Source organism: Trichomycterus rosablanca, chromosome 2, assembly GCF_030014385.1.
Source record: "Trichomycterus rosablanca isolate fTriRos1 chromosome 2, fTriRos1.hap1, whole genome shotgun sequence".
In the NCBI taxonomy this organism is placed as follows: domain Eukaryota; kingdom Metazoa; phylum Chordata; class Actinopteri; order Siluriformes; family Trichomycteridae; genus Trichomycterus; species Trichomycterus rosablanca.
Window position 1 is genome coordinate 48,175,329 of NC_085989.1, and position 20,545 is coordinate 48,195,873.

Sequence of the window (20,545 nt, forward strand, 5' to 3'; positions counted from 1 at the left end):
GACAGAGGATTCAAGGCGGGACAGAAGAATGGAGTGATTAATGGTGTCAAAAGCTGCAGTAAAATCAAGGAGGACGAGAATATTAATTTGTCCAGAGTCTGAGGAAAGAAGAAGGTCATTTGTGACTTTGAGGAGGGCTGACTCAGTGCTGTGCTGGGGGCGGAAACCAGACTGAAATGATTCAAATAGATTATTGGAATTTAGGTGATCTTTGAGCTGTGAGGCAACAACACGTTCCAGTATTTTCGACAGAAATGGAAGATTGGAAATGGGCCGAAAGTTACTCATAATGTTAGAGTCAAGTCCAGGTTTTTTAAGTATGGGAGTAACAGCAGCCAATTTGAGTGATTGAGGGACTGAGCCAGAACTAAGAGAGGAATTGATTATCTCTGTGATAAGTGATGAGATAACTGGAAAACAACCCTTAACAAGTTTTGATGGAGCAGGATCCAAAACACAAGTGGAGCTTCGCATCCCTGTTAAGATCTGATAGGTCCAAATGAGACACAGGTGAGAACTGAGACAGAGGCTGGGTAATAAATTGAGGTGAGATAGGCGGAGAAACAGAGATGACAGGGGAAACTGTCAGAAAATTGTGGATATTCTCAACTTTTGTTTGAAAAAATGAGAGGTAAGAGTTACACTTGTCAACTGTAAAGGAATTGGTAGTATTGTCAACTGGTTTGAGAAGTTTATTTATTGTGGAAAAGAGAGTCTTAGGATTTGTTGATCCAGCATGTATGAGTTCGGAATAGTAAGTGGATCGGGCTGCCGTAAGAGCGTCTTTGTAATGTTGAAGATAATCAGAATAAATCTGATAATGTATTGTTAGACCGGTTTTCTTATAAAGTCTTTCAAGCTGGCGTTTACGGGATTTCATTTGGTGAAGCTCAATTGTGTACCATGGTGCAGAATGACTAAATGAAACAAATTTGGTTCTCAAAGGAGCCAGCTCATCAAGACATGAGGCGAGTATGTCATTATAGTAATCGACAAGGTCAGATGAATTACTAGACAGTACAGGACAGACAGACATCTTTTTAACAAGAGAATCTGAGAAAGCAGAGGGAGAGATATATTGAAGATTCCTGAAGGATATTTTACGTTTAGCTCTAGTGATGGGCCTAGTGACCTCAATGTCCATGATGATTATAAATATGTATTATTATAAATGTATAAATATACAATCTGTTTTAATTTGCTTTAGACATCGAATTTAGAGCTCATTTGAAAACAAGTATATAAGAAGCATAATAAATGAAGTAAAAAGTATGATAGAAGTGTACTTGCAATCATTTGATTAAAGTATGACATTAATATAATTTAACATGTTTGAAATAAGTACAGACTTACAGTCATGGCCAAAAGTGTTGGCACCCCTGAAATGTTTCCAGAAAATGAAGTATTTCTTCCAGAAAATCATTGCAATGACACATGTTTTGTTATACACATGTTTATGTCATTTGTGTGCATTGAAATAACACAAAAAAAACAGAGGAAAAAAAGCCAAAATTGATATAATTTTACACAAAACTCAAAAAATGGGCCGGACCAAATTATTGGAACTCTCAACTTAATATTTGGTTGCACACAAGACGTTTTCCCAGAAGGATTTTGGCTTACTCACATACATTTTGGCAAACTGCAGTCTAGCTTTTTTATGTCTCTGTGTCAGCAGTGGGGTCCTCCTGGGTCTCCTGCCATAGCGTTTCATTTCATTCAAATGTTGATGGATAGTTTGCGCTGACACTGAAGCACCCTGAGCCTGCAGGACAGCTTAAATTTCTTTGGAACTTGATTGTGGTTGCTTATCCACCATCCGGACTGTCCTGCATTGCAGCCTTTCATCAATTTTTCTCTTCCATCCACGTCCAGGGAGATTAGCTACAGTGCCATGGGTTGTAAACTTCTTGATTATGTTGCGCACCGTGGACAAAGGAACATCAAGATCTCTGGAGATGGACTTGTAACCTTGAGATTGTTGATTTTTTCCCACAGTTTTGGTTCTAAGAGTCCTCAGACGGTTCTCTTCTCCTCTTTCTGTTCATCATGCTTAGTGTGGCACACAGACACACAATGCAAAGAGTCAACGTCTCTTCTTTTTATCTGGTTTCAGGTGTGATTTTTATATTGCCCACACCTGTTACTTGCCACAGGTGAGTTTAAACAAGCATCACATGCTTGAAACAAAATTATTTCTGAGAGAAGTACATGGGAGGTGGATGTGACGAAGAAGTCAGACTGTTTTGCAAGCAAAGGTGGTTCGGCCCAGTCTTATTTTGGTGTTCCTAATTAAGTGCACGTAAAAACAGGTACACAACGTTTGATCGTGAGCTTTTAGTGATCACAAAACATGGATCGTGTGTGTGTTATAGACACGCTGTACATCTTCGGCGATAATAACTTCACTGAATGGTGTGCTCTGTTCGAGGAGTACGAAGCCCCACCCTACGGTCTTCCACACACCAGACTAACGTACAGCTTCGGCATCGCAGGTACACGCCCACACCTGTCTGATGAAACATATTCACACATACTTACACAGTTAACTGGAGGAGGGGGCTCAGATGGGGATGGCGGAGGTGTCATGCACCAGGCAGGGGGTCACCAGAGTGAACTGGGAAATCGGTTATATCCAAATACTATAAAAATAATAAAAAAATATAGGTATTTGGTCTATCATCTAATTCCTACACCATAGCCACCCATGGCTGGGAGTCCAAGCCAACCTAATTGGTGCCGCTGTCCGGGTATTAGGGAGGGCACCTTCTGTTCACCTATTGATCAAAAACTGACATTACCCAGCCTCCAACATCAAAGAGGTGGCGGTTTTTGATGGTTAGAAGTGCCTTCATCTGCAAAATGACGTTTTTGTATAATTAACTGTATGATCTTCCATCTCTCAGGTCCTGGTACTGGTGTTCCGTTCCACTGGCACGGTCCTGGCTACTCTGAGGTCATCTATGGTAGAAAGGTAGGTGTATACATTTTGGGAAGTGGTGCTGGTGCACCTTTGTTAACCCAAATGTATAATAAAAGGTGTGTGTGTGTGTACAGTGCTGGTTCCTGTACCCTCCTGATCAAGCTCCCGAGTTCCCCCCCAATCATACAACGCTGATGTGGATCAAACATTCCTACCCCAACCTGGAGGAACACAACACACCACTGGAGTGTACCATTCGACCAGGAGAGGTACACACACACCCACAGAAATCCTCACCCCCTTCAGTTCCGGTTCCTGTACCTGGTGTAACCTGTCTGTGTGTGTATCAGGTGCTGTATTTTCCAGATCGATGGTGGCACGCTACACTGAACTTGGACACCAGCGTCTTCATCTCCACCTTCCTGGGCTGAACGCTCGAGATTTAGAAATCACTGATTTGCTCAGATATTGATTGACCACATGATGGGTCAACCACAGCTTTTCATTTACTTGCATCAGTCCAAGAAGAGCTTCTAATACTGACCAACAGGACCCCTCAACGTACCAATCAGCTTCTCATTCGTGGAACATCTGTCCAGATGTGTCATTCGTACCACCAGTTCGATCACTTATCATGTGCCAACATACCATGAAGAAACCAGTTAGACCGTCCAAACTGAGCTCCAGTAAATCCCAGGCATGTGTAACAGTCTTGGTACATAGGCATTGTTTTTATTTATTTTTAAGCAGATAAAGCGATTATGAAGCGACATTGTATCAAGAACACCAATCAGAGCTCCAGCTTTACAGTAATCACACCTGGAGGACCAATCATTTGAGCCGGATATCTGACTTGCCTTGTTGGTCTTTAAATCAGTAAATATGCTTTTAAAAACCTCAACTACAGCTGTTTTTTGTGATCTTGGTTTAGGATAAATTGTTAATTATGATTTTATATCCAGTAAATATATGGAAAGCTGTTTTTTTTTATTGTTGTACCCTGATTTTTAAACAATTAAAGATAATTTATACTAAATAATGAAATGTCTAAATAATGTCTTAGGTTCTTTATTATTAAGAAAACTTTTAACATGTTCCTTTATATGTGTAAAGACTGTGTGGGTAAATTTATCGCTCAGTAGCTCTTCCCTATCGCTCCAGAGTCCAGTTGTGGTGTAATTTACACTAATACGTATTGAGTATGTTGGTCATGGGCTTATTACATACATATTTTAACACTATAGTTGCTGTTGAACTGCTGTTCTGTGATTGTGTGGCTTAACAGCCGAGCCATAGTTGCTTCCTGAGGTAACCACACTTAGTATGTACAACAACCTGGTCAGGTCTAGTTCCACCCGGAAATACTAAGAATACCCTGGACAGAGTGTCTGTCCATCTTAGGGCTCATGTCCCGTCTGTGTAGACGATTGGCCGGCTGATAGCACAACTGAGATTCTAACTTGAATCTCCACAGTGGTGGGCTACTCATTCTGGCTGTGACAGACAAAAGTATATGCGTACACCCTTACTTACTAGTCTACGTGTCTTACAAACCCATGGCTAACAGGTATAAAAATACAACCTACCTACAATCTATTGCCAAAAGTATTCGCTCGCCTGCCTTCACATCAGCCCCGGTTCTGGACTGCTTTGCTTGGGGGGGCAGTAAAACCTAATGAGGGGGCATGTTGATAGTCATGTTTTTGAAGCCAGAAATATATTCAAGGCTTGATTTGTGCATGAATGATGACAGCCAAGCTATTGATACTGGCTTAAAGTGATGTATGAGGTAAAGAAATAAAAATGCATGTTTTCGAACTTAAACTTAAAACCCAATGATTAAGAAATACATGTTGATTATGTAAATGGAGAAAAAAGATTATCTAATTGTATTTCATTTTAATACGCCCCCTTAATTAAATTGCCATTACTAATAGAACAACTCTATTTCTTGAAAGGCTTTAATACAAATTTAAGTAAAAGCTGACAAATGTACCTACACACAGACTGAGAATATTCAAACGTGGAAATAGGAATGAGTGAGAATATTTATATTATTGGGAAATTAAAATATAAAGAAAACAAAAGAATACTAATTCTGTAAAAAAAAAAGTGTTTACCAGTATACCTGCCTCTCGCTCACACTAACAGAACATATACTGCCGAACTGAACTGTTTGGGGCAGTCTGCCGATTTTTATATGACTCAAAGAGCCAATCAGGAATAAGCAAGGAAATATCTTCACACTGTAAAACAAAATGCATTTTTGTGATTGGTTCAGAGATAATTTTAAAAATAGCCGTTGCTTGCATTGTGCTTGGGGGGGCAAAGACACAAGCCCCCCCCCTAGCGCCGGCCCTGCTTCACATGCATATGAACTTGAGTTCATCCTGAAAAACTTATCATATAGAAGCACTTTGTAGTTCTACAATTACTGACTGTAGTTCATCTGTTTCTCTACATGCTTTTTAACCTGCTTTCACTCTGTTCTTCACTGGCCAGGACCACCACAGGACCACCACAGAGCAGATATTATTTAGGTGGTGGATCATTCTCAGCACTGCAGTGACACTGACATGGTGGTGGTGTGTTAGTGTGTGTTGTGCTGGTATGAGTGGATCAAACACAGCAGACACGTGGGCAGCGTCCTGTGACCACTGATGAAGGTCTAGAAGATGACCATCTCAAACAGCAGCAATAGATGAGTGATCGTCTCTGGACCAACTAGGTGGGAGTGTCTAATAGAGTGGACAGTGAGTGGGCACGGTATTTAAAAAATCCAGCAGCATTGCTGTCTAATCCACTCATACCAGCACAACACACACTAACACACCACCACCATATCAGTGTCACTGCAGTGCTGAGAATGATCCAACACCCAAATAATACCTGCTCTGTGGTGGTCCTGACCATTGAAGAACAGCATGAAAGCAGGATTACAAGTATGTAGAGAAACAGATGGACTACAGTCAGTAATTGTAGAACTACAAAGTGCTTCTATATAGTAAGGTTTTACAGGATGAACTCAAGTTCATATGTGTGTGAAGGCAGGCGATATAGTGTATACGATGCTGAGCTTTCAACAGTGAGCTAAAAGTTTGGGGAAGGTCGTATATTATACTACACTGTCCATACAGACCTGGTTTGAAGAGTTGGCGTAGAGAAACTCTACGCCAACCTTAACCCGAGATTTGACCTTAAGCCCAATAAAGTGACTGTGAGCTGGCCTTTTTGCCCAACATCTGACTCCCCTGACTGAATGGACATAACAAAAGAGTAGCGACTCCATTTAAATGGCCATACGTTAGGAATAATACGTCCAACACACTCATGGTCAGGTGTCCACATACTTTTGACCCATCAGAAGTGTGTACTTCTGTTTTCAGAAAATCTGCTGTGTCAAAAATATACATACACCAACTTAGATGGTGCAGAAGATTCTGTGGAATTGTTTAACACTGTGTCAGTGGTTAAGGTACAGGGCTAGTAATCGGAAGGTTGCTGGTTCAAGACCCAAATCTATCGGGTTGCCACTGTTAGAGCCACTTTGCATACAGTCACAATTATAAGTCGTTCTGACTAAAAAGCATCTGCCAAATGCCAAAAAATATTAATTGTGGTTGAATTAACCAAGAGCCATTGGATGATCTGCCCCGGCCAGCCTGCCCCATCCCACCCCACCCCGGATGATAGGAGGAAGAAAAACAACCCTGTAGAATAAGAAGCAGTTTATTTACATGGATAATCTTTATATCTTCTATATAATGTAATTCAGTCAAACACAGCCATGAAACCTTCAAGAGATTGAAATAATATTGAGAAAGCAAAGGACCCCCCCATCCCCCCCACCCCTCCTTTCCCCAGGGATTTCTTGGAGTTTGAAATGGCTGAACCCTTCATTTACTAAATTTCCTGACCTGCACCCAGAACGTCTCCCTCATGGCTCTGACAAACGGGTGACAGTATCCAGGAAAATAAAACAGGCGCATCCAGGTGGCTTGTACTGCAGGACGCGATTCAAATCCCATCAAGACGTTACGCAGAATGGATCTCGGTGACCTCGGTGAAAAGGGGTTTGCTCGCAGAGACTTTTGTTTTCAGGTACCAAGAGAACAGCGAAAGCCTAAACTCTTAACCCCCTAGAGTAATACAGTTACGCTACAATAATTTGTCCTCTTTTCCTGCTGAAGAGGACACGCTGTAGCCTAGTGGTTAAGGTATTGGACTAGTAATCAGGAGGTTGCTGGTTCAAGGCCGTTAACCATAAATTGACTGTATACTGTAACTGTAATATAAGTTGCTTTGGATAAAGGAGTCTGCTAAATGCTAAAAAAAGTAAATCTTTGTAAATCAGCAGCACGAGGTTATCCTGATGGATCGCTGTCCTGATGGGTGTGGTCTCTTCCAGGATGAAAAATGATGTAAAACACGCCAGATCTCAACACACGTACTGGATTTTGGTGTCTTGTGCACCATCATAAACACACCAGCCAAGGGAAAATCTTTCAGAAGACCAGTGTTCCATCAATCCAGAACTGGTCCAGAGACTCGAACCGAAGCCCTGCTGAACTGAAGCTCCTCTGGTGGCTCGTGGTGACCCAATACCTCACAATGTCACATGTTACTTTAATAATTAAAATCCTTTTGCTTACAGCTCAGTCAGTTTATTGATCCCCCCCCCCCCCCCCCAGCGATAGAAGCCGTCCAATCAGAGAACACTATCCAGATGACATCACTTCTTCCAGACCAGTTGGCCAGCGATGTAGGTTTCTCGAACTGCCAGTGTGTCTTCCAGTACGACGAAATCTGCACACAGAGACCACAATCATGACACAATCGATTACTCCACCTCCTGAAACATGCAGAGGGTGGATTGGCTGCTCCGACCGCCCCTCGCTGTGAGCGTCTGAGTGAATTATTTACATTCCAATTCCAATTCCTGATCCCGGCAGTCTAGACTACACCGAAAAATAAACTGCCTAACCTTTTATAATGGGAAACTGACAGTGTGGGTGCTGCAAAGCACCAGGTCCTGGTAATGTGGGTTTGAACCCTTACTTCCAGTCACTGTCTGATGGAAGTTTGGCATGTTTTCCCCACATTTGGCTTCACTTTTATTTTCCCTCCACCTCTGAACAACATACACAAGGCAGATGAGTACTAGCGCCCTGTCCAGTGTGTATTCCTTTAGTATTTAGTATTCAGCAACAAACTTCAGTGAAGCTTTAAGGTGTCAATAGGCAGGGGTTGCTCAGTGGTACAGGGCTAGTAATCGAAAGGTTGCTGGTTCAAGACTCACATCTAGCGGGTTGCCACTGTTAGAGCCACTTTGTATACAGTCACAAAAAGTCGTTTTGTATAAAAAGCGTCTGCCAAATGCCAAAAATGTAAATTGTGGTTAAATTAATCAAAAGCATTTGGCTGATCTGCCCCGACCACCCTGCCCCACCCCAAATGATAGGAGGAAGAAAAGCAACCCTGTAGAATAAGCAGCAGTTTATTTACATGAATAATCTCTATATCTTCTATATAATAGTGTCATTCAGTCAAACACAGCCATGAAACCTTCAAGAAATTAAAATAATATTGGGGGGGCTGATGTATGGCTGATGTGCCAGTACTCACCGGGCACCTTCACATCATCCGCCCTCTGAGGTAAAAGTAAAGTAAAGCCAAGTACACTTTAAGCAATTTAGTAGCTTCAGTTATCCTGACAGGAGAAAACCCACACAGACATGAGGAGAACATGCAAACAACACAGAAAGGACCCATAGTGCTCCACCTGGGAATCGAACCCAGGACCTTCTGGCTGTGAGGCGACAGTGGTACCCTCCAAGCCACCATCATCTATGCTGCTGTATGTATATTTTTGACCATGTAACATATTCCACACAAATGTGTGTAAACATTTGATCTCTACAATATAGAACACACACACACACACACACACACACACACACACACACACACACCTGCATCAGCCTCGTAGTCCAGGGTTCCCTTTCTGTGGTTGATACCCAGCAACTGAGCGGGGTGCAGAGAGGCAGCTTCCAATGCCGCCTCCACCGTACAGCCTACACACACACATACACACACACACATTAGAACGCTTGTATTAACCACTCTGTGTTTTACATCCTGAATACACACACACACACTCACCAGAAGCCTCTTTGAAGTGTCTGACACACATGTCCAAAGTGGCGATGCTGCCGCTCAGTGTCTTGGTTCCTGCAGGAAGAAAAGACAGGATTAAAATGATCTACTGTGCGTGTGTGTGTGTGTGTGTGTGTGTGTAACAGACCTGCTACGTAGGCGTGCAGTCCTTGTATGTGAATCTCTTGCTGTCCGAGCGTGTGTCGACCAGCAGGCAGACCCATTGCTGGAACCGCATCTGTGACCAACACCAACCCTGCAACACACACACACACACACACACACACACAGAGTGATGTAAACCTGTGTAAGCTGTGTGTGTACCTGCAGGATGAGCTTGGTGGGCGATTCTCAGTGCTGCTGGGTGTGTGTGTGTACCTGCAGGATGAGCACGGTGGGCGATTCTCAGTGCTGCTGGGTGTGTGTGTATCCCATCAGCGATCATCCCATAATAAACAGTGCGACCCGCGGGTACACGGTCACTCGTCAGCAATCCCACAATTCCCGGGTCTCTGTGATGAAACTACAGACACATACAGAGAGAGAGAAACTGTTATGTTTGATTGATTGAGTGGTACGTTACAGTACATTAGATAAGCATAAAAGTATGTTTGCACCATAGGGTGCGCCTGATTCCCAGCTCACTATTCCTAACACACTACATGGACAAAAGTATTGGGACGCCCTTCTAATTATTGACTTTATATCTTTCAGCCACTACAATTGCTAACAGCTGTAGCTTTGGAATGAACTGGAACAGGGCCGGCGCTAGGGGGGGGGCTGAGGGGGGCATTGCCCCCCAAATTGTGTCTGTGCCCCCCCCCAAGCAGGGGCGTAGCACCAAATTGTGGGCCTTATGCACAAGAACTGACCATGAGCACCCTTCGAACTGCGTCCGCTCTTGGTTGCGTTTGCCACGCGCGTTATCCGACACGCCCCCCTCCCCTTGGTGAACCTGCGCTCGGTTGCATGTGACCCTATCCACTTTGCGACGCACCAAGCTTCACTGCCCCCACAAACTAAGCGGTCCAGAACATCAACTGATGCTTTCTTGACCCACATCACTAGACATAAAATTTGACAGAAATGGCAGAAATTCCTACAGACATGTTTCAAAGTCTCATGAGAAGCCTTCTTTATGTTTACATTTGCAGTTTTGCCATTCAGCAGACACTTTTTATCCAAAGTGACTTACAGTACTGTGACAGTATATTGTCTAAGCAATTGAGGGTTAAGGGTCTTGCTTGAAGGCCCAACGGTGGCAACCTGGTAGTGGTGGGGCTTGAACCAGTGACCTTCTGATTACTAGTCCAGTACCTTAACCTCTAGGATACAACTGCACTTCTCAAAAGAAAAGATCACATTCAATCTTATTTAGTTGTAGCCTAGTGGTTAAGGTACTGGACTAGTAATCAAAAGGTCGCTGGTTCAAGCCCCACCTTTGCCAGGTCGTCACTGTTGGCCCCTGAACAAGGTCCTTAACCTTTGATTGCTTAAACAATATACTGTAACAGTACTGTAAATCACTCTGGATAAAAAGCGTCTGCTAAATGCTGAAAATGTAAATGTTAATGAAAACAAGCTCATGGTCAGGTGTGCAAATACTTTTGGCGTTGGTATTTTTTTAATTTTTTAATTTTATCATCCACTTTATCCTGGTCAACTATGCGGTGGGTCCAGTCACTGAACATAGGTCAGGTCAGAAGAGTGATTGATAAGAACACACTCTGACACACTCATGGTCAGGCGTCCAGATACTTTTGGCCAAAGTGTATCTGTGTGTGGCTTACAGGTAACATGGCGTTGAAGAGGTGTGTGATGAATGAAGCTCCGTTCATGACGGCCTCCTCAGCCTGAGACAGATCAGCCATGGAGTGACCTAACAACAACAAACAAACATCATTACGAGTGGCGTCCACATACTTTTGGCCTTGTAGCTTATATTAGTAGAAATTTGGATGCTTACCCAGTGACACCGTGATGCCCCTTCGTGCCAGCTCACGGATCGCCGACCCGCTGCCGGGCAGCTCCGGAGCCAACGTAACCATGGCGACATTCTCCAGCTGCCCGTAGGTCTCCAACAGGTCGTCCATGCCCCCTTTTGTAAAGGGTTTGAGAAAGCGGGGAGGGTGTGCACCCCTCTTCTCCTCACTGATGAACGGCCCCTCCAGATGAAGACCTGAGAAAGAGATCATTAATTATGTAGCACTTTTCTCCAAATTTAGTCATTTCCAATTCCCACTACAATTCCTCTGCCACTTACACCTCGCCGTTTGCACCCGCAGCCTCTGACACGTCTGCTTTTTTATTACACTGTTCAATTATGGATTTTCAGAGAGTCATGCTATGCTCTGTGCACTCCTCCACTACCGATGCAGCATCTCAACCAGACAGCAAGGGTCACAAAGGCATATTTTATTAGATGTGCTGTGAATAGTTTAGCAAAAGAGCTTACAAAGCTTGACGGGAACCTGGCGTGTTTGCACCAAGAACGTCAAGAACTCACTACAGACTGGACTGAAAAATAACTATTATTTATTTATTGCCAGTTATAACTTTTAGTTCACTTAATTCTGTGTGTGTATGATTTGTGTAAATCCTATTTATTTAAAGTATCCTCCAGGCCACCCAAGAAGGATGAAGGTTCCTGCTGAGTCTGGTACCTCTCAAGGTTTCTTCCTGTAATTCTAAGGGAGTTTTTCCTTGCCACAGTCGCCCTCGGCTTGCTCAACAAGGGGGTGTTGTATCTGTTGGTCCTGTATTTTGTAAAGTTGCTTTGAGACAATGTCTATTGTAAAAGGCGCTATAGAAATAAACTCGACTTGACTTGATAGTGTGTGTATGCTACAGTGATCTTGTGATTAGTCCAGTACCTTAACCACTAGGCAAAAACTGCCCTAATTTTTCATGCCTAGTTTGACCCCCACTTTATGGCATGGTCTGTGTTATGTTTAAGGTTGAGCGGCAGCATTGCCACCATGGACATGTGTGTCAGACAATTCAAAGAGGCTTCTGGTGAGTGTGTGTGTGTGTGTTTCTGGTGAATTAGGGGCATCTGATCAGAATATCCTTTATTGTGAGCCATGTTTTGAATCTTTCACATGTTGGGGGGTTATCTCTGATGAAAATTAAAATGAACTGACATAAAAAAATAAATTAATTCACCCAGCACTCCAGCTCCATCTGCTCCTCCATCCTTCACCTTCAGCTGAGGGATCACCTGCACACACCCCATATTTCAGTGTCCATAATGAAATAGCACATATGACACATGCACCCCTCCTTTTCTAATGCAAAGAAATCAGGTGTAAATATTAAGACCTAATAAATAGGGGTCAACCCCTATACAAATCCGAACCCTAGATCCCAGCGGTGCTACAGGACAGTCAGGCGTCTACACACAGACATATTTGATTATGTCTAAGAGAAGAGGGCGGCCAAAGCCATTTGAAGGATTAGCGTCCTGTCTGGAATGTGTGTTGCTGGGAAAACTGGACCCACTGCAACCCTGACCAGGATAAAGCGCTGGTAAAACATACAAATGAAATGAAATTAAGTGCCCAAGCACCACAGGTACAGAAAGCACCTTTCATTATGATTTATCTTTTACAGGTCTGTCAGGTTTACTGACCTATAACACAGTGATACATGCATTAATACAATATTACACAATCTGACAAACAAATAATTCAACAATAATGTAAGAATGTGGTAAACAATCAGTCTGGAGGCTGAATGATATGATTAGAATGTCTAAATGTCTGTGGGTTTTTATTATTGTTTCTTATGAGGGCTTAGTTAGCTTAGCTTAGCTTGCTAATAACTGTTTGTACAGGAAAGGCAGATGCCAACAAACACCTGATGTGTAAAATTTTGTGTAAATGTAAAACCTGTTTTAGTTTTCTAAATGAATTCATAAATTGCAGTCAAAGAGCTGCAAAATGAGTAAATTCCAACATCTCAAATTTTACTTGGATTAGCTAAAATGCTAAGTCAAATTTCAAGTAAGTTGCTAAGTACATCATAGAAGCAGAGCTTGTTTTGATGTTGCTGATACAATCACACACTTTACAAAACAACACGCTTTAATTTTAAGGTTTATTCACTGAAAACAATCGTTTAGGAACATTTTGTCACAGAAATAATAAATATATTTTATAAGTGCAGCATCCAGACCAAGAATTAAGCTAATCAACCGACTTTTATCTAAATGTGAATCTACAAAACCATCAGTTTCACAAATATGTTGTTGTTGCTGACTCTCAAAGTCCATATGAACATACAATATGTTTTTATTTTGCTTTAGACATTGAATTTAAAGGTCATTTTTGTACATTTTAAAACAAATTTTCACATTTAATTTACATCGTTGTTAAAATTGTCCACTAGGAGGCACCAAAACCAAACCGATGTAGAAAGTTGAGGTACATACAGTATTTTATATGCGTTATTTGTTATACAGATGACATTTGTGGGTATACAATTACTGACTATAGCCCATCTGTTGCATTGTACATTTGGTCCCGCCCTAGTATAAGTGTTTCAGGTGCAACAGTGTTGTTGGGATTATTACATGTTCTGCATTTAGAATTAAGAATGTTACTAAGTACATGTTTTTTGTTTGTTTATTAGGATTTTATTTTAACGTCATGTTTCACACTTTGGTTACATTAATGACAGGAGCGGTAGTTACACATTACACAAGATTCATCAGTTCACAAGGTTATTTCGAACAGTCATGGACAATTTTGTATCTCCAGTTCACCTCACTTGCACGTCTTTGGACTGTGGGAGGAAACCGGAGCACCCAGAGGAAACCCACACAGACACGGGGAGAACATGCAAACTCCACACAGAAAGGACCCCCACCCCCACCTGGGGATCGAACCCAGGACCTTCTTGCTGTGAGGCGACAGTGCCACCCACTTAGTACATGTTAGTTCTCAGCTTAAGTGCTTAGCAAAAAGGTGATTAAGGTTTTTGGATGTTTGGACAGACTAATACTAATACGGTTTGTGTTTCTCATAAATAGGCCAGGAAGTTTAAAGAGGATTTATAATCCCAACAACACTGCTGCACCTTAAACACCTCATTGTAAATGCTGGTAGGAGAATGAAGCTTCAACCAAAAAATATGAAGCCAACAGCATTTTGTGATTAGCAAGTGTCCACTGATTAAAGACTAGATGAAGATGAACACAAAGTGTCTCTAAGTGTCCATGTATAACCAGTGCTAATACAGTTTGTGTTCCTAATAAAAAGGGTCAGGAAGTTTTAAGAGGATTTATAATCCCAACAACACTGCTGCAACTAATACACTCATTATACAAACTGGGAGGTTATTACAACAAGCATAAACTATATCTAAGGTTTTGAGTGTTTACAACACTGCTGCACCTGATGCACTCATACCGGTGTAAGAAGCACCATACCATATTGTAAACACTGGGAGGTTATTACAGGAAGCATCAGCACCAGAATACTTACCAGACTTTTTATCTGAAGCTGCTTATAACTGTGAAAGAATACAGCTGAAGCAACTGAGGGTTAGGGTCATTGCTCAAGCCCCAACTGCCATTTGTGAAGCTATTAAACCACTAAAAGTAATTCACTCGTGCTCATCAAGCTCTAACTGTGCTCTACTGTTATACAAATATCAGGATTTTATATGTAAACATTAAACCAATGTGTTCAGAAGTGAAGAACAGTGTGATGTGCTGTACCTGGTGATAAATCGCGGGAGGAGAGGTCACCAGGGTGGGGCAGAAGGAAGTGACGCCGTGTTCTAATAATCTTTTGGCCACCTGGGCCACGCCCCCTGTGATGTCATCGGTGGCCTGTGAGAAGTCGATGCCGTATCCACCTGTAAAGGTTGATTTACGTTCATAAATAAACCGCTATCTGCATTTCAAACACATTTGGTTCACTTGCCTGTGCCAAGGGGACCATGCTAATGTAAAGCTTGCTTGGCTGTGGACCGAGGCACCTGTGCTCCAGCATTTTGGTGGTTCTTGGAAAAAGTCTGACCATATGTACTTACTTTCCTCAGCCGAAGTGACTTTTTCTTTTTTTCTTTTGACCTTCACCCAGTAAGTTTTGCAAATAACTAAAATAAATTCATAAATAGTGGGTTCAGAAAGTATTCAGACCCCTTGACAATTTGCACACTTTATTGTGCTGTGGATTTGAAGAAGAATGCCTTTATTTGTCATTTATACAGACACACGTGTACAGTACAATGAAATTCTTTCTTCTCATATCCCAGCTTGTTTGGAAGTTGGGGCCAGACAGGGTTAAGGGCCTTGCTCAAGGGTCCAACAGTGGTTGCATAGAAGAGCCTGGATTTGAACCGACAATGTTCCAATTGATAACCCAAAGCTCTACCCACTAGGCTACCACTGTCCCCTCTTGATTTTTATTGGAAATAATTACTATTTTTAACATCAGTCAACACTTTTGTTTCCAAAACTGAAACCTCTTATTTACAAAAGTATTCAGACACTTTGTTGTTGTGCTCCAAAATTCTGGTAATGTGCATCTTGTTTACTTTAATTATTCTTCAGACATTTCTAGAACTCAACTTTTTCCAATCTGTCGATTAGACATCGTTTGATAGGCCACGCTTGGGTCTATAAGGGCCATAAATAACCCTGCAGGGTCAGGACATAAAACTACACCATATGATCCCAGGAACTGTCTGTGGAATTATAGACAAGGCTTAGATCAGGGTAAGAATATAAAACCATATCTAAAGCTTTGAGTGATCACAGGACTACAGTGGCCTCAACAATATTGAAATGGAAGATGCTCTAAATAACCTTAAACCTTCCTCGTCAGCCAAACTGGGAACCCTGGTCAGAGAGGTAACACACGTTCATTCATTATTGTGGGTGTAGATTGATGGTAAAGAATGGCAATAACATCCATTTAAAATCACACCCGCAACATAATAAAGTTTGCAAAAGCAAAGGTGTAAAAAGTTCAACCATAGTGTGTGCTTGCTACACTCCACTCACTGAGCACTTTATTAGGTACACCTATCTGTTATTACAGTGGTTTTCAAACTTTTTACATCATGTATCATCTATAAAACACTTGACCTTTTAAAAACCACATTTATTCCTGACAGAAAATGTAATACTGTGTAGGCATACAGCTGCAAATATCACGTCACGGACCTGGAGTCTTTTCCTGTGTAGTATTAAATTTGCAATGATTTAATGTTTTTCACCTGTGTAGCGTTCAAGTGCTTCACATTTATTGGTTAATCTGCACTATGAGGCATCCTAGCAATCCTACAGCAATTCAGTTAGCAATCGCTTAGTCAAAACCAAGTCCATGTCGAAGTAAAGCAGCTAAAAACATGACTCTGGTAAGTGAGTTTGAAAAAACCCCAACTGACACTCAGGTGTGAAAATACGGACGAGAATTTCATCTTGTAGATCAGTCGCAGGATGTTCTAGATTTACATTTTTATGAGTGTAATTTAATGACTGTAGTGAAATGTGTCACTTTTCTTGCACTGGTTATGTCTCAGTTTCAGCTGATTGTTAGTTCTGTTTGACCCGGTATTTCTAGTAGAACTCCATAACCACAGAACCGCTTCCATCTAACCACACCCAATTTATGTTACAGTCTAACCCTATAGGCAGTTTGTATCAGTGTGTGTGTGTGTGTCTGTGTTACCGTTGATCTGTAAATCTATGAATCCGGGTGCGATGATTTTATTCCCACAGTCGACTTTATGGTCTGCAAAACCTTGTTCGTCAAAAAACAGCTTCTCCGGGTTCAAGATCTTTCCATCCCGCACCCACAGATCCTCTCTACACATGCACACACACACACACAAATACACACACACGCAGACAGACCATAATTAGCAAATTATCTAATCTCCTGATGATCATACGGTTGCATTTAAGATGAAGTGTGTGTATATGTGTGTGTGTACCTCTGGAGCCGATGCTCTCGGAGGATTCGACAGTTCACAAACTGAGTGATGCAGGCATCTGAAACACTCTTATTGGACGGCATCTTTCAAGCCCCGCCTCTGACTCAGCCACACCCTGTGAAAAAAAACACAATGTTAACAAATGGACACATGACCTCACCCAGACACCCAGTGGTCAAAACTTACGGCTTAAAGTTTAAAACAGTACTTTTAATCAACAATGAGCACACACCTACATGTGTGCAGTCCTCACCTCTGGTCTATTTGGGCTTCCTTTAGGTACACCAGACTCCCTCACATGTCCCAAACATGCAGTAGGTGGACTAGCTGCTCTGAATTACCTCTACATGTGAGTGAGTCAGTGAGTAAATGTGTGTGGCCCTATGAAGTCTAGTCCAGGTTTTTTGGGTGGCGCTAGACCCGGCACGACCCGAACCAGTATAAAGCTTTACTGTTTAAGGTTTCTAATCAGGTGAATCAGACTTAAACACGCCTAGTTGACTTTGACCTGTTTTCGTGCTATCAAAGATCTTTCTGACTGATAAACCTGTAACTACTAAACTGTAAACTACAAATGTGTGCAAAATATTCTTTTATGAGTATTTTAACGTCTGCAGCAAACTATTAACAACAAAAAAACATCTGCAAATTTTAATTCTTAATAAATTTACATTTAATATACTTAATTACTGAAAAAGACAATGTGGCAAGTCCGAATGTTTGGGCACCCCTGATCAAATTACCCTACTCAAGGTAAATTACCCCAAATATACCCTCCTTGGACGCTATTAGAGTCATCAGCAGCAGAAGGCTGCATTAAAAAAAATGCATAAATAAAAATAGAAAAAAACTTCAAACATTAAGTTTTAGTGCTCCTGGTCAAAAGACATATTTAGACTAATTTTTAATAGATAGATGATAGACAGACAGACAGACAGACAGATAGATAGTCACAGATATATGAATATGCAAAATGCCCACAAACCAGGGAAAGGCATTAACAGAAAAGCAAACTGCTTCCAGTTTGTTGCATCCAATGTCTAAAATGTCACTAAAAGATAACATTATATATAAAATATATAATGTGTAAAATTCTGAAAGCAGATAACCTGCAGGAAAATTTGACTGCACACACAAACATGATTTGTATGTTAGCGTAATCAAAAGAAAACCTTGTTTGTGACCTTATCACAAAATGTCCATGTCTAAAGTACACAAAAATAACATTTAGATAGTCCAGATGTATTTTGGAAACAAGTGTCGTGGACTAAAGAAGTAAGATGGAACTCACCTATGGTTGAAATCCCTTTTGGCTACCTCCAGATAAAAAGAAGCAGCATGATATAAGCTGTTTGGAATGAAGTGTGCTTTCCTTTCCTAATTGTCATAAACAAATACTGAATGTGCTTACAGAAGCCTATAAATCATGTTTATATCTCTGAGCATTAAACCGTCTGACCTTGGACTCTATCTGATGGCAAGAGTGGCCACTATCTCTTCATGATATCTGAAAGTCTCCTTGTGTGTAAACAATCCTTCTCTCTGTACTATAATGAATATAAAATTGTTTGGAGATGGCGTCATAACCATTTCCCAGATTCATGAGCAGGAATAAATGCTTTTTGACATTATTAATGATTTGGCATGATGTAGACACACACCTAAGTGCTCCAGAACACCAAACTCCAAAGTTCTGCTTTTATTTGATCAGTAACACCTGGCTGATCATGGAAGTAGGTTGAATGCACATTTTAAACCTTTCTGAATCATTTTTAAATGACTAAAAATTAAAATATGCTGTATTTTTTCTTTGTTTTCCCTTTTCGTCTGTTTATAGCAGTTTATGAGGACCACACAGTTGCTATTAAGGCTTTAATTAATAAAAACATACAACATCTTTTATCCATGAATGCGTCCAAATTGGGACAAAATATTGAGAAATAATAATAAAAAAATACTAATTCAACCTCCTGCGGATGAATATAAACACTGTTTATGAGTAAGAGGAACTGTTTATTATAACGATTTAGTGTAATTAACCTCAACTAAAGTTGCAGCAATAACCCACGCACACTTTTACAGTTCTAAACCACACTTTTACAGCTCTAAATAGTTATAAATGAGACAAAATACACTTACCGTTATGTTACATGTGCATTAAATAGTCCCTATATCCTCAGGAAGTGAAGACGGCGGCTCTGAGTCATGCGACCGCTCAGCTGAGCGAGGGGGCGTGGCCTAACAGAACCAAAACACCGGCTGTGTTTCAATCATGCTCCCTAACTAGGGCGCCTAACTAGTGCGTGTGATTCAGCCCGCGCTGCACCAATATCAATACAAAATACGGCCGAATGAGCTTGTCAGACATTCTCTGTGTTAAAATAGTGAGAGTAGTACAGAGCACTTATAACCAGTACAGAGCACTTATAACCAGTACAAAGCTCTTATAACCAGTACAAAGCTCTTATAACCAGTACAGAGCACTTATAACCAGTACAAAGCTTTTATAACCAGTACAGAGCACTTATAATCAGTACAGAGCACTTATAACCAGTACAAAGCTCTTATAACCAGTACAGAGCACTTATAATCAGTACAGAGCACTTATAACCAGTACAAAGCTCTTATAACCAGTACAGAGCACTTATAATCAGTACAGAGCACTTATAACCAGTACAAAGCTCTTATAACCAGTACAGAGCACTTATAATCAGTACAGAGCACTTATAACCAGTACAAAGCTCTTATAACCAGTACAGAGCACTTATAATCAGTACAGAGCACTTATAACCAGTACAGAGCACTTATAATCAGTACAGAGCACTTATAACCAGTACAGAGCACTTATAACCAGTACAAAGCTCTTATAACCAGTACAGAGCACTTATACAGAGCACTTATAACCAGTACAAAGCTCTTATAACCAGTACAGAGCACTTATAATCAGTACAGAGCACTTATAACCAGTACAAAGCTCTTATAACCAGTACAGAGCACTTATAACCAGTACAAAGCTCTTATAACCAGCACAAAGCTCTTATAACCAGTACAGAGCACTTATAATCAGTACAGAGCACTTATAACCAGTACAAAGCTCTTATAACCAGTACAGAGCACTTATAACCAGTACAGAGCACTTATAACCAGTACAAAGCTCTTATAACCAGTACAGAGCTCTTATAATCAGTACAGAGCACTTATAACCAGTACAAAGCTCTTATAACCAGTACAGAGCACTTATAACCAGTACAAAGCTCTTATAACCAGTACAGAGCTCTTATAATCAGTACAGAGCACTTATAACCAGTACAAAGCTCTTATAACCAGTACAGAGCTCTTATAACCAGTACAAAGCTCTTATAACCAGTACAGAGCTCTTATAACCAGTACAAAGCTCTTATAACCAGTACAAAGCTCTTATAACCAGTACAAAGCTTTTATAACCAGTACAAAGCTTTTATAACCAGTACAAAGCTCTTATAACCAGTACAAAGCTCTTATAACCAGTACAAAGCT

General features: G+C 41.1%; 2 protein-coding genes across 2 annotated transcripts; one reads left to right on the forward strand and one right to left on the reverse strand.

The window, feature by feature from the left end:
- Nucleotides 1-2,353: 2,353 nt before the first annotated feature.
- LOC134301889 (jmjC domain-containing protein 8-like) lies at nucleotides 2,354-3,354 on the forward strand. Its single transcript, XM_062986818.1, has 4 exons — nucleotides 2,354-2,495; nucleotides 2,907-2,974; nucleotides 3,058-3,192; nucleotides 3,274-3,354. The coding sequence occupies exons 1-4, from the start codon at nucleotides 2,354-2,356 to the stop codon at nucleotides 3,352-3,354; spliced, it is 426 nt and encodes a 141-aa protein (XP_062842888.1).
- Nucleotides 3,355-6,636: 3,282 nt separating this feature from the next.
- On the reverse strand, nucleotides 6,637-19,251 carry amdhd2 (amidohydrolase domain containing 2). The gene is made up of 12 exons (XM_063016852.1): nucleotides 19,169-19,251; nucleotides 17,030-17,144; nucleotides 16,765-16,901; nucleotides 14,802-14,941; nucleotides 12,245-12,299; nucleotides 11,046-11,258; nucleotides 10,870-10,958; nucleotides 9,458-9,602; nucleotides 9,228-9,335; nucleotides 9,086-9,154; nucleotides 8,896-8,997; nucleotides 6,637-7,729 (listed from the first exon to the last, which is right to left on the reverse strand). The coding sequence occupies exons 2-12, from the start codon at nucleotides 17,110-17,112 to the stop codon at nucleotides 7,656-7,658; spliced, it is 1,215 nt and encodes a 404-aa protein (XP_062872922.1). The 5' UTR covers nucleotides 17,113-17,144; nucleotides 19,169-19,251; the 3' UTR covers nucleotides 6,637-7,655.
- Nucleotides 19,252-20,545: the final 1,294 nt, after the last annotated feature.

What these genes read in the sequence shown, in the direction of transcription:
- LOC134301889 (XM_062986818.1), top strand. Translation starts at nt 2,354, where the DNA reads ATGGATCGTGTGTGTGTTATAGACACGCTGTACATCTTCGGCGATAAT. An exon ending in GTACAGCTTCGGCATCGCAG is followed by an intron (nt 2,496 to 2,906) that starts GTACACGCCCAC and finishes TCCATCTCTCAG; the next exon opens with GTCCTGGTACTGGTGTTCCG. An exon ending in AGGTCATCTATGGTAGAAAG is followed by an intron (nt 2,975 to 3,057) that starts GTAGGTGTATAC and finishes GTGTGTGTACAG; the next exon opens with TGCTGGTTCCTGTACCCTCC.
- amdhd2 (XM_063016852.1), bottom strand. Translation starts at nt 17,112, where the DNA reads ATGCCGTCCAATAAGAGTGTTTCAGATGCCTGCATCACTCAGTTTGTG. An exon ending in CGAGAGCATCGGCTCCAGAG is followed by an intron (nt 16,902 to 17,029) that starts GTACACACACAC and finishes GTGCATGTGTAG; the next exon opens with AGAGGATCTGTGGGTGCGGG. An exon ending in ACTGCACGCCTACGTAGCAG is followed by an intron (nt 9,155 to 9,227) that starts GTCTGTTACACA and finishes TTCTTCCTGCAG; the next exon opens with GAACCAAGACACTGAGCGGC.